Raw genomic sequence first — 12240 nt, 5'->3', positions numbered from 1 at the left:
GAGGCTCAACAGTAGAGTGACTCCATGGAGGTCCCAGACTGAAGAAGCTCCACCTACGCCCTCAGCCTGGTGACCACGCCCCCTGACCACACCACCCCTTTAGTCTGCAGCATGCTACAACAGCATGCCAAGCTTTCTCTCTATAGTTTGACTGTTTTTTCTTTCTTTCTTTCTTTCTTTCTTTCTTTCTTTCTCTTTCTTTCTTTCTTTCTTTCTTTCTTTTTCTGGGAATTACTGTGTTTTGTTTTTTGAGTTATGTGGAGAAAATAATGAAAGTGTTTGAAAGAAAACAACTCCTGGCTCTTGTGTTTTTATTTTTTGTCTGCCATGTCTGTGCTGTTTTCGGACTCTGCGTGTGTGTGTGTGTGTGTGCGTGTGTGTGTGTGCGTGTGTGTGTGTGGGATCATCACTGATGCAGAGGGAGTGGTACAGGCCTGGTTGGGAGGGAGGGGTATGGTTACTATAGCAACCCAAACTGAACCTCCGTCAGCGGATGGGGGCGGGACCCAGGATGTGGGGCGGGGTTTATCTCTGGAGACCAGTTTTTTCTAAGGGAGAAGGAATAAGATGAGAGAGAGAGAGAGAGAGAGCTTTTTGCAAATATGGGAAAAAGACACTGAAGGACAAGTTTACAGAAGAGTAAATGACTTCTGCATGTACATATGAGTCTGTTTTTACGGAATAAACCTACATCACTTTATGCACAGGGTGTTTTCATCATCTGAGATTCAGCGGCTCTGCATGCATCACCTTTTTTTTTTCAACTTTATTGAAAATATTTAGGTATGCTAGACATAAATTTTGAACAAACAAACATCAAGATGTCAAAAAGAAAAAGCATTTGAACAAATAAATGTAAGGAAAAAATGCATAGATTTAAAGACACAAAACCGAATAGACAAACAATAGTATATAAAAAAAAACAACATATCTAACAAAAATAAATAAATAAATACATCAGAGAGTTCAGTCTATTTAAAGAATTCTTTATAAATTGCCAGGGTCCTAGAACTTTTTTTTTTTTTTTTTAAAGATAAATTCTAAAGATTTAATATATATTTCCAATTCCAGCAAGAAAATTTTTAAAATTTGGGTGCATTTTTTTGGTATATTTATTTTTGTGTATATTAAATTTTCAAAATAAAATGATCAAATTTACAACAAATTCTAAATTACGAATGTCATGTTCAAAATATGTAACTACATTTTACGATGTTATAGTTATTTTTTTTCTTACTTTTAAATATGATATATTTTTCAATTTTAGATCAGCAGTTAGAGTGTTCACACAGAAACTGCCTCCATCACCTAGTGTTGGTACATTGTGGTTGCATGACGCCATCTGTTGGTCGAACATATCAACTACACCATAAAAGCACATGAGTAAATAAGTCACAAAATACTTGAGCAATGACAAATACAAGCAGTTCTTCAGAGGGTTGTTGCTGAGGTTTGGGACTAAAACAAGTGAAATATCTGTTCATGCAGCAAGAGAATTTTTGTTAAATCTAGACCTAAGCCTGTCTACAGATGAATGAACACTTAAAATAAATTAACTTTTAAAATAAGATAAATTATCAGAGTTGTCAAAAGTATTTACATTCATTCCTCAGGTAGAAGTATAGATACTACACTGCAAAAAATGAGTCCTAAGAAACTGAAAAAAGTCTTATTTCTAGAACATTTGTCTCATTTTTAATCTAAATTGGAAAAAACAAGCTTGCCAAGAAATTTTGACATAAGAAAAATATTCTTATTAAAAAAAAAAAAGGAAATAAAATAGATTTAACTTTTTCTAAATAAGATTTTCCAGCTAATATTAAGACAGATTTAACCAGTAACAACATACAGCCATATTTTATTTAAGACAAATGCCTTCTTTTCTACTTGTTTTTCTTCTTTTCAGACTTAAATTGTTTTCTCCAGCTCTGTCAGAGGCTAAAATTCAACATTTAAAGTCATTCTGTCTTAAATGAGTGTGATTTTAGTTCTTGTACTCAGCTGTTTGTGGGTTTTTGCTGCTACATGTGTACGATAAGATTTAGTTTCAACAGGAGCCATGAAACTTCAATATTACATCTTTAATGTGCTTTTGTTCCACATAGACTTTACTTTTTTCTCATTATTGCAGGATATAACAATACTTTTAATACTCTGCAAATGATGTATGTTTTTCCTTTTTCACATTCACTTGTTTTTAACAGTACAGAGTTTCACTGTGATATCTGAACACAAACTTAAGAAGAAAACAATAATAAGAGTGTGTAGTTAGTTACAGTATACTGTTGATTAACATATGTGGCGATCTGGTCCGAAAGTGTCCGCTGAATGTGTATCTGGCTCTTTAAAGCTCCACTAACTCAGCTCAGATATGTATGAGCACATGAGAAAAAGATGTGGAACTGCAGGGCAGCGGATATTCCCCCTCAGCCAATCAGAAGACAGCTTTGGAACACAGACAGGAGTGGCAGCCAATCAGAGTAGAGCTTTTCTGTACGATGGGCGGTCCTTGATTTTGGAGTCGGGATAATGTTATACCCAGCTGTTTTTTTCTCGATTTCAAGTCTCATGGCAGAAACGCAGACAGCCTGGAGCTGTTTTGGACTGAACTCATTCACAGACGTGGAACAAACGGACCGGACCTCCAGCCGTCGGTACCGGTGAGGCTTCTGTTCCAGCTGGGCTTGGACTGGAGGCACCAGCAGATCCTGAACCAGGGCAGTTTTTTTTGGTTTGTTGTTAAACTTCTTCAGTTCTTTGGCTGAACTGGACGCAGCACCAGTGGGAACCATGAGGGCGGAGGAAGGAGCGTCCGGTCCGGGTTTGTTCCGCCGCGTGGGACTGGAGGACCAGGCGGGTCTGGGGGACTGAGAGTGTTTGGACTGAAGGGGTTCTGGTCTGAGGAGGGGGTCCAGACCGGCGGAAGGAGGGAGGGGGAAGGGGGGGGGGGGCACGGCGGTGGCTGCAGGGCTGACCTGAACCACCACACGCTCCGGCCGCGTTTTGAGGCGACTCGGACGGGTTAGGGTCCGGAAAAGACCCGGTGGACTGAAGTAAACCGAACCGGTCCGTCTACAGAAGAACCTCGTCGCTAAAGAGACAAAAGCTTCAGGATATGAAGCCTGAGTGAAAGTTCCAAAACTAACTCTGACTTTCCGGCCACTTGGACAGACGCGCCTGCGCAATTACGCACACACGCACCAAACACGCGCTCTGTTACGGTTCGGAAAAGACCCGTTGGACTGGACTGGACTGAACTGAACCGGTCCGTCTACAGAAGAACCTGGCTGCTGAAGAGACAAAAAGCTTCAGGATGTGAAGCCTGAGTGAAAGTTCCAAAACTAACTGACGCACGCCTGCGCAATTACGCACACACGCACCAAACACGCGCTCTGTCATGGTTCGAGTAGGACTGAACTGAACTGAACTGAATCAAACACTAGACTCAAACACTAGAAGAGACAAACTCTTCAGGATATGAAGCCTGAGTGAAAGTTCCAAAACTAACTCGGACTCTCCGGCCACTTGGATAGACGCGGCGCTCACGCACGCACCAAGTGTTGTGAAGTTTCCTCCGCTTTACCCCCCCCCCCCCAGGGGTGGATGACAGAGGATGGTGGAGAGCCGCTGTGTCCAGAGGGAGGGGGTGTACCGCTGGTTCTCCTCCCTCACCTCCGCCCAGAGAGCGGAGTTCCTGTGCGGCCTGCTGGATCTGTGCGTCCCCATAGAGCTCCGCTTCCTGGGCTCCTGCCTGGAGGATCTGGCCCGGAAGGACTACCACTCACTGCGGGATGCGGAGATTAAAGCCAACAACCCCACGGACCTGTCCGGCCTCACCAACATCACAGATGAGGTGGTGCGCAGTAAGCTGCTGGTGTCCCTGGCGCTGCTCGGGTCCGATAACCGGGAGGCGGCGGGCGTCCTTTACCGGACCCTGACGCACATAGACGCGGTCATTAACAACTACGGCCTGGCGTTGAACGACGGGAGGACCGAGGAGCAGTTCCTGCTGCTGTTCACCATGGCCTCCAACCACCCGGCCTTCACCTTCCACCAGAAACAGGTGCTGAGGCACCAGCTGGGCCACATCCACGACATCCTCCAGGTGAGTCAACCACATCCGGGACATCCTCCAGGTGAGTCAACCACATCCGGGACATCCTCCAGGTGAGTGAACCACATCCGGGACATCCTCCAGGTGAGTCAACCACATCCGGGACATCCTCCAGGTGAGTGAACCACATCCGGGACATCCTCCAGGTGAGTCAACCACATCCGGGACATCCTCCAGGTGAGGAGAGCACCTGACATCCAGCAGCAGGTGTCAGAGGAAACACAGGAGAGAGAGTCAACTTTAAGGTCATTAGAAGTCAGGGTGTAAGAAAATATCTGTTCTGCAGTTAGGGATGGAACCAGATGAAAATGTCATATCATGGTTATTGTGACCAAAATTATCACAGTTCTCATTATTATCGCAGTATTGTTGAAACTGTGCTCAAAATGTTCAAAAAGTACTGATACACACACTTAGAGCTGCAACTGATTAATTGACTCAAAGTGATCCAAAACAATCCTTCAACCACAGTTCTCCTGAACCAAAGCTTTGTTTCCTTCACTTCTCTGCTGTCAAACATTGGTTCCACTGTTGTGTTTCACACGGACACTTATTGTGACGCACAAAGAAGCTTCAATTCAGGAAAACTGCAACAGAATATTTCCCTTCAATCAATTCCAGTCGATTAATCAAATTGTGAATTTTTTCATTGACTTCAAACACCTAATCAATTAATCGGTTGCAGCTCTACGCACTGAAATAATTTAACCAAGTTATATTAAAAAAAAAAACAAATAAAATAATAGGTGCAATGTCCCTTCTGTTGCAGAAACATTCCAATATTAACCCTTAGTGGTCTGAGCCTATTTTGTCCGTTTTTCAGTCCTTTTGATTTTACCTTTATATACTATAGAAACAAATGTTTACTATACCCATGTTTGGATCTGTTTTTTCAGCACAACTTCATCTATCTCATCTGTCTATTATTTTTTCACTTTAACCTACTATAAAAACACAAAAGGACAGAAAACACACAAAAATATATAAAATCCGATTTGAAAAATGTATATAATTTATTGCATAAATAACACACAGATGTTTAACGAACCTTTTCAGACACTTTAAAAGTGAATATTGGTTCCAAATATTAGGTATAGAAAATTAAAATTGTAATAAATTCAAACTATACTCAAACATTTGACATAAAAGCAGATCTTTACATCGGTGTTTTCTCCTAAAAGTGCGGTAATCAAACACAGTTATCAGGAGAATTAGAATTTAAACAGTAACACTAACCGTAATACGAACAGAAGGTATGGTCCACCCTGCTGCTTTGTTTACCTCTCGCTCCCACGTTTCCTTGCGCTCAGTTTGCTGTGACCTGCCTGGAGGGTTACAAAGCTGTGGGTTGAAGTCGGCACTTACGGGCTCAAAAACTGTACTTGAATGCATCAGAGCTCCCTGGTGTTGGTGACAGATGACTGAACCTGCGATGACTCCACACCTGTTCCTGAACACCACATGTGTTTTCACAGGCAGGAAGAGCAGCTCCTGTGCTGCTTTCAAAGCTTCAGCTGAATCCAAAACAAGTGAAAGTTTTTTTTAAATCAGTGACTGAGAACATGTGGTTTAACTGAAGAGGAATGAAAGAGCAGAGATGACAGTGAACGCACCACAGCGCCCCCCCCCCCCCCCCCAGGTTAAAGCTGTACTAGTGTGGAACGCTCACATTTATCACCTCCTCTTCCTCCTCCTCCTCCTCCTCCTCCTTCATCAGCTCCTTTGTGGAGGTGTGGTTTTCACCTTCTGTCAGGAACAGGAAGTGTCATTTATAGCAGGTGAAAATCTCAGGTTTTTCTGAGACTGAGCTCAGAAAAAAACCCACAGCAGATGTGTGATGAACTGAAGTAACAGCAGGAACTGATCAGTGTTTCTGCCATTTTAATTTATGTTATTTATACAGTTTATTTGATAAGAACAATAATACAGATGACAGTAGAACTGGTACATGTTACAAACAAACTGTAGGAAGTGAGGAGTCACAGAAAGAGAAGAACACTGTTGGTGGGGTCCACCTGGAAGGAAGGAAGGAAGGAAGGAAGGAAGGAAGGAAGGAAAGGAGGGAGGAAGGAAGGAAGGAAGAACATTTAAGGTTGCATAAAATGACATGCTACAATTACAAATGTATATGTGTATCTATACAGACATGGCTACAGGAAGAATATCCATAGGATTCAGTCGGACTCTTGGACTGTGGGATTTTGTCAGATTATCTCAGAAAAACCGCTTCATTGCATTTATTCTTATTGCATCATATTCTGTTCATGCAGTTCTCTCTGTTACTAATGGTCATTATGGCCAAACACGGCCTTGACCTTTAACATTCAACCATCAGAATGTTATCAGGTCAACCTTTAGTCCAAGTCAGTGTTTCTGAACCCTTACAGACCCAAACATCCTCCTTTAACCTAAACCATCTACTGATCTAAACTGTTTAATTCCTGTTGATCCATTAATCCTATTAATCCATGTCAATAATTGGTGTCAAATACAGTTCTTCATCTTTTCATGGTCATCAGATATGACCATATTTGGACGTTCAGAGGCTCTGTTGTTACCGTGGAAACGCCATCATCTTCTCCAACATTGACTCTCCAGTCAAACCCATGGAGTTGGATCAGTGCCAGTGGATGGACACACTGGGTTTATGTTCAGTTCAGGACAGATTGAACTGAAAAAGTCAGTGTTTATTCAGTTTTCTCTGTTTCTGTTGGAAGAACCATCAACTTTAATCTGAGCTTTAATGAACATCTGATTCTGTTGGGTTTCTGTAAATTGACTTAGAGTCTGGTTTTGACCAACTCTATATATAAAATGTCAAGAGATAACTTTCTTGTGATCTGGCGCTATATAAATAAAATTTGATTGATTGAGTGATTTAATTGGTTTTCCCCTGTAAGTCGCTTTGGAAAAAAGCGTCTGCCAAATGCGTAAACATAAACATAAACATCTACATGATCAGTGAATGAAATATGAAACTACCTGATTTATATACTAATAAAATGCAAAATACAGAGGATAAGATCATAATAAATGGTGATAAATCACTTAAGAAAGGTTAAATATAGAGAAAATTTCATTTGGGAACTGACATAAAAGTAACGCTGGGTCTTTATGGGTTAAAACTGGACGTATTTTTCTAAATAAATTTGCGGTTGTTCATGTTATTCACATGTTTTAAAGCGTACATTGTTGATGTAAACAGTCGAATTGAACTGTTTTCACTGTGTGAGTTTCCTGAACTAAATATTTGACATCTCTGTTTTCCATTCTCATAAGTGTAAGGGCGTCAGGTGAACAGATGAAGCTGACTGTTGTTTCACAGTTTATATTAGATCGGTGGTTCCAGCCTTTTTTACCCCTGACCCCATTTTAACGTCACACATTTGTGTCGACCCCAGACATTCAAAACAGAGACTTTTTTTTGGCTAAAATTAATTTGGTTTTGTTCACGTAATAGTTTGCTATACTATATTGCAAATAAACGTTAATTTTGGAGGACATTTAGTCTATATAATGTATATAATGCACCTTTTATTGTCTGCTTTTCAGTTTCTCTTAGATGTCTTATTGTGCTTCAGGTGGGTGAAGAAATCTGTCCGTTGTCAGTTCAGTCCAGTTTTTCTGACTGTGTCTAAACAGGCTGAAGTGTAATAAGTAACTCATGAGGTCACATGATCGGGTCAGTCCAGATATGCCCTCTCATATGTTATATCCTGCATTTTTATTTTACTGGATTTTTATTAGGAAAAGTGTGTGGTGTTTTAATTATAATGAAATTTATATTGAATTAGAGCTGCAACCGATGAATCGATTAGGCGCTTGAAGCTAATGCAAAAATTCCTGATTCGATTAATTGACTTGAATTAATTGAAGGGAAATATTCTATTGCAGTTTTCCTGAATTGAAGCTGCTTTGTGCGTCACAATAAGCGTCCGTGTGAAACACAACAGTGGAACCAATGTTTAACAACAGAGAAATGAAGGAAACAAAGCTTTGGTTCAGGAGAACTGTGGTTGAAGGATTTTTTTGGATCACTTTGAGTCGATTAATCAGTTGCAGCTCTATATTGAATCATGTAAAAATATTTTTTATTAGTCATTTTGTTTTATTTTTATCAATTACTACAAATATCAGGCGACCCCATTTGAATTCCAGGCAACCTCAAGGTTGAAAAACACTGTATTAGATGTTTGTAGAGGTACTGTTGGAAGCTGGTGAGTTTCTGAAGTTTATTCCCAGTGATAAAGGTGATAAAACAGAAGGTTTTTTTTTTTTTTTTTTAATTTAACCAGGAAGTCCCTTGAGATGAAATCTCTTTTTTGAGGGTGACCTAACCATGAGGCACATCAGTCCAATACAAATGAACTAACAGAGGATAAAACCACACACAATTAAGACAACATAAAAGGACTAAAAACATAAAAGGACTAAAAACATAAAAGCTAAAAAGCAGTTTAAGAGCAGCAGTCACACACTTCTGTTGGACAGTCTGACAGAAGAGATTTGAATTCACCCAAGATAATGAAATGCTGAAGTGAGTTTTGCAAATTGTTCCATGACCAACTGAAGTATTTTCAGTTTTTTGGAGGATCCAGTTCTAATCAGATTAAACCACTCTTCAATAAAAGGGTTTATCCAGAAACCATTTGATTAAATATCTGTGTTGTGGTGTTTGTGGTCTACTGTCCGTCTGTTTTATATCAGCTGTTTCCTTCAGTTAAATCCTGTCGTTGTTTGGATGTTTCCAGGTCGACAGCGGAGGCGCCGTCGAAGCCCAGGGAACGGCGCCCGGCGTGGATCGCTCTGCCGTCTGTTACGCTCAGCCTCATCTCCACTATCGCCATCAGGCCTCGCTGTCGCCTGCCGCCGGCGCCGCCTACCTGCCGCTGTCCGCCTGCCAACCCTGCCACGCCCACTGCACCTGCTGGTACAAGGTAAGAAGAAGAGGCACGGCAGCGTTTATGTACCATGAGCACAGGGAGGGGCTGAGAGGAAGCAGAACGCCAGAGAGTGAACCCAGAAACACCCAGAGCTGCTGGGTTTAAGATCTGTGAACTTTTATTAAGGGGGTTGTCACCATTTAGTCTAATATCATGCTCAATATTTGGCATTCTTAAGTGAAAACCAGGTATTTTCCTACATTTAGTTTCCAGATTATGACTGATGTCCAGAAAAGCTCAAATTAAAGTGGAGGGTTCTCAAATCAAAAATGGAGGAAAAATGACTTTTTCAGTCAAATATGTCATTAACTGAACATTAAAAAAAGCATCTCCATCCACTGTCATTGATCTGCTCAGGTTCTTGCAGACATAGAATTTTTTTTAATGAATTTTTTAAATTTTCCCAATCTCCACTGGTTTATAATGGGACACATTTCAAAGTGCAATAACTTGAAAACACTTGTTACCTCCGCCAGGAGGTGTTGTGATCACTTTGCTTTGTGTGTGTGCGTGTTTGTTTGTTTGTTAGTAAGATAACTCCAAAAGTTCTGGACAGATTTCCATGAAATTTTCAGGAAATGTTGATACTGGCACAAGGAAGAAATGATTAAATTTTGGTGGTGATCAGGGGTGGGGGGGGCAGTTCTGTCTTGGCGGAGGTCTGCGCTCTCCGAGTGCTTTTCTTGTAGATATTGATCTAATTCCTATTGGTAATGGATAGGAAGTCATATATGGGCTTTGATTTGGTGCCATGACCTTTGACCCTGACTGACCTTGAAAGGTCAAATGAGTGTCAATTAATGTCTTTAAATATGCCGTTGGACTCCCAGAAGCCTCGGTCCTAATTTTGTTTCTGTTTTTTCTTTTTTTTCTTTTTTTAATTATTTCTCATTATAAGCAGTTCACTGGTGTGTGTGTCCTAAAGGTTTCAGCTTCTTTATTCTATTATTATTAGTACTTTATTTTACCAGGTTAAATCAATTGAGAACAGCTTCATATTTAATATGATTACCTGGCAAGAGGCTCCAACAGACCCAAACAGTGACAAAACTAGAAAAGCACTCGGACAGCGCAGACCTCCGCCAAGGCAGGTCACTGTTCCTTGTGCCAGTATCAACATTTACTGAAAATTTCATCCAAACCCGTCCATAACTTTTTCAATTACTTTGAACACAGACAGACAAACCAACGCCGACAAAAACAGACCCTCCTTGGCGGAGGAAACAACTACCAGAGTGTATGAGGAGAGGGGAGAGTCAACATGTACCACAGTCAGCCCTAGGGAATGTTGTAGTTTCTGTTTAAACATATGGAACATACTTCCACCTTAAGAGCTGAGCATTTTTTACTCACTTTGGAGACAGATACTAGTGTAGTCATTTTCTATTATTTACAATCTGTAGGTTTTAGTGGATGGATCAGAATTTAAAAAATCATGCAAACATTCATTCATTCATTCATTCATTTATTTATTATTTGTTTGTTTATTTGACATGGACAATGCAGTCAAACATATTTACAGTTTTACAGCTGATGTGATGCATATACATGTAGCGTTTATAACTAGAGCTAATTTTTAACTCCTGTCCCTGGGTGGACTTTTCTACAGCGCTACAGTACATTATAATATAGAGTAAAAAAAAAAACACAACAACAACGTTTAGATTCTGACCTAATACAACTTGTGAAAAATAAACAGATCTGTTTAGAACATAAAGTGTGTATAATATGGATACCAGTGCCTCTGTGTTATAAGTACAACACATTAAAACACCATAAAAAACATGTGTGAATAAGCAGAACAGTCCAGTTTCTGTGACTCAGTTCATAATGTTCTGATTGAGAATGACTTTTTGACTTTTTTTATGAGACGTTTAACGAGCGCTGTGGGCTTTTTTTTACAGCCTGGTGTTGTTCTGTGGACACACACACGCCGTCCTCGGGTTTGGGACTAATTATTCTGTTACATTTTCTCAGTTTGCATCAGCAACGAACCTTTTATTATGTGACTGAGATCTGTATCTGATAAAAAATAAATAAAAAATAGTTTGATTTGCAGGTTACCCGTCGGACTAGCAGATTTTTTTGCTTGAATTAAGAAAAATTTTTGAATTAAGAAGAAAAAGTCTGGTTTTGACCGGTTCGATATGTAAAGTGTCATCAGATAAGTTTTGTTACAATTTGGTGCTATATAAATAAGACTGGATTGAAAATCTGCCAATGATCTGTTGTCTCTAAATCAGTGCTTCTGTCTCAGTGTACAGTTCCTCTGTAGGTGATTCTGTCTGATTTTAAGTGTGATGAGATATTTGGAGCAGAAATGAGACAAACACACTCAGTCACACTGGTCATAGATTTTTGCAGTGTATTATCAACATACTTACATTTTATATATCGACTAAAGCTTTAGGTTACAGTTGTGTTTGACACACTGGTGCAGTGGACAGACCTGGAGCCTCAGACAGAAGGTCCTGGGTTCCATTCCAACACCAGTCCATGGGGGTGGGACCTTTAGTCCATGGGGGTGGGACCTTTAGTCCATGGGGGTGGGACCTTTAGTTCATGGGGGTGGGACCTTTAGTCCATGGGGGTGGGGCCTTTAGTTCATGGGGGTGGGGCCTTTAGTCCATGGGGGTGGGACCTTTAGTCCATGGGGGTGGGGCCTTTCTGTGTTGAGTTTACATGTTCTCCTGTGTCTGTGTGGGTTCTCTCTGGTACTCTGGCTCCTCCCACCATCCAAACACATGCTCTGATAGGTTCATGGGTTCATCTGAATCACCATAGGTGTGAGTGTGACTGTTTGTTTCTCTATGTTCCGTCTGTGATGTAGCTGGGATAGGCTCCAGCGACCCCTGTGACCCTAGTGAGGATAAAGCGGGTTCAGAAAATGAATGAATGAATCACTTGAATAATTATTTTTCATGAATACAAATCTGTTCAATAAATCACATTTTTCTTTCTCATGTATTTTATTTGTTACATCTGTTCTTACTCACATCTGTTGCAAGATTTACATAAATTATAAAAGTGGCTCATTAAAAATTTATGCAGAACAACAACAACTGTTTAATCCTCATGAAAGTTTATGTTTTATTATGAAATTGTATACAAAACATGCAGGTGGAAAATGCATTTTTTTTATAAATAATAAAAGAATCAGTCAAAATATGAAAACTTCAAACT

At 40.3% G+C, this 12240-nt stretch overlaps 2 protein-coding genes across 3 annotated transcripts in view; one reads left to right on the top strand and one right to left on the bottom strand.

Annotated features, from left to right (window-relative positions):
• Positions 1-2035: 2035 nt before the first annotated feature.
• LOC115420889 (uncharacterized) lies at positions 2036-3606 on the bottom strand. The gene is made up of 2 exons (XM_030136483.1): positions 3347-3606; positions 2036-3177 (listed from the first exon to the last, which is right to left on the bottom strand). The coding sequence occupies exons 1-2, from the start codon at positions 3397-3399 to the stop codon at positions 2427-2429; spliced, it is 804 nt and encodes a 267-aa protein (XP_029992343.1). The 5' UTR covers positions 3400-3606; the 3' UTR covers positions 2036-2426.
• Positions 2962-12240, top strand: part of zcchc14 (zinc finger, CCHC domain containing 14) — a 54060-nt gene continuing 44781 nt past the window's right edge. For both annotated transcript variants that reach the window (XM_030136481.1, XM_030136480.1), the window contains exons 1-2: positions 2962-4105; positions 8866-9051. In XM_030136481.1, coding sequence (XP_029992341.1) covers positions 3614-4105; positions 8866-9051 — 678 coding nt within the window. In that variant the 5' untranslated portion in view covers positions 2962-3613. The remainder of the gene's footprint in view (positions 4106-8865; positions 9052-12240) is intronic.

Source organism: Sphaeramia orbicularis, chromosome 6 (assembly GCF_902148855.1).
Source record: "Sphaeramia orbicularis chromosome 6, fSphaOr1.1, whole genome shotgun sequence".
Classification (NCBI taxonomy): domain Eukaryota; kingdom Metazoa; phylum Chordata; class Actinopteri; order Kurtiformes; family Apogonidae; genus Sphaeramia; species Sphaeramia orbicularis.
Note: the sequence above shows the minus strand (reverse complement) of the source record. Positions and strands in the feature narration are given on the sequence as shown.

Coding starts and splice junctions, on each gene's coding strand:
- LOC115420889 (XM_030136483.1), bottom strand. CDS start 3,399: ATGACAGAGCGCGTGTTTGGTGCGTGTGTGCGTAATTGCGCAGGCGTG. Junction 3,178..3,346: donor AATTGCGCAGGCGTGCGTCA/GTTAGTTTTGGA, acceptor GTAATTGCGCAG/GCGCGTCTGTCCAAGTGGCC.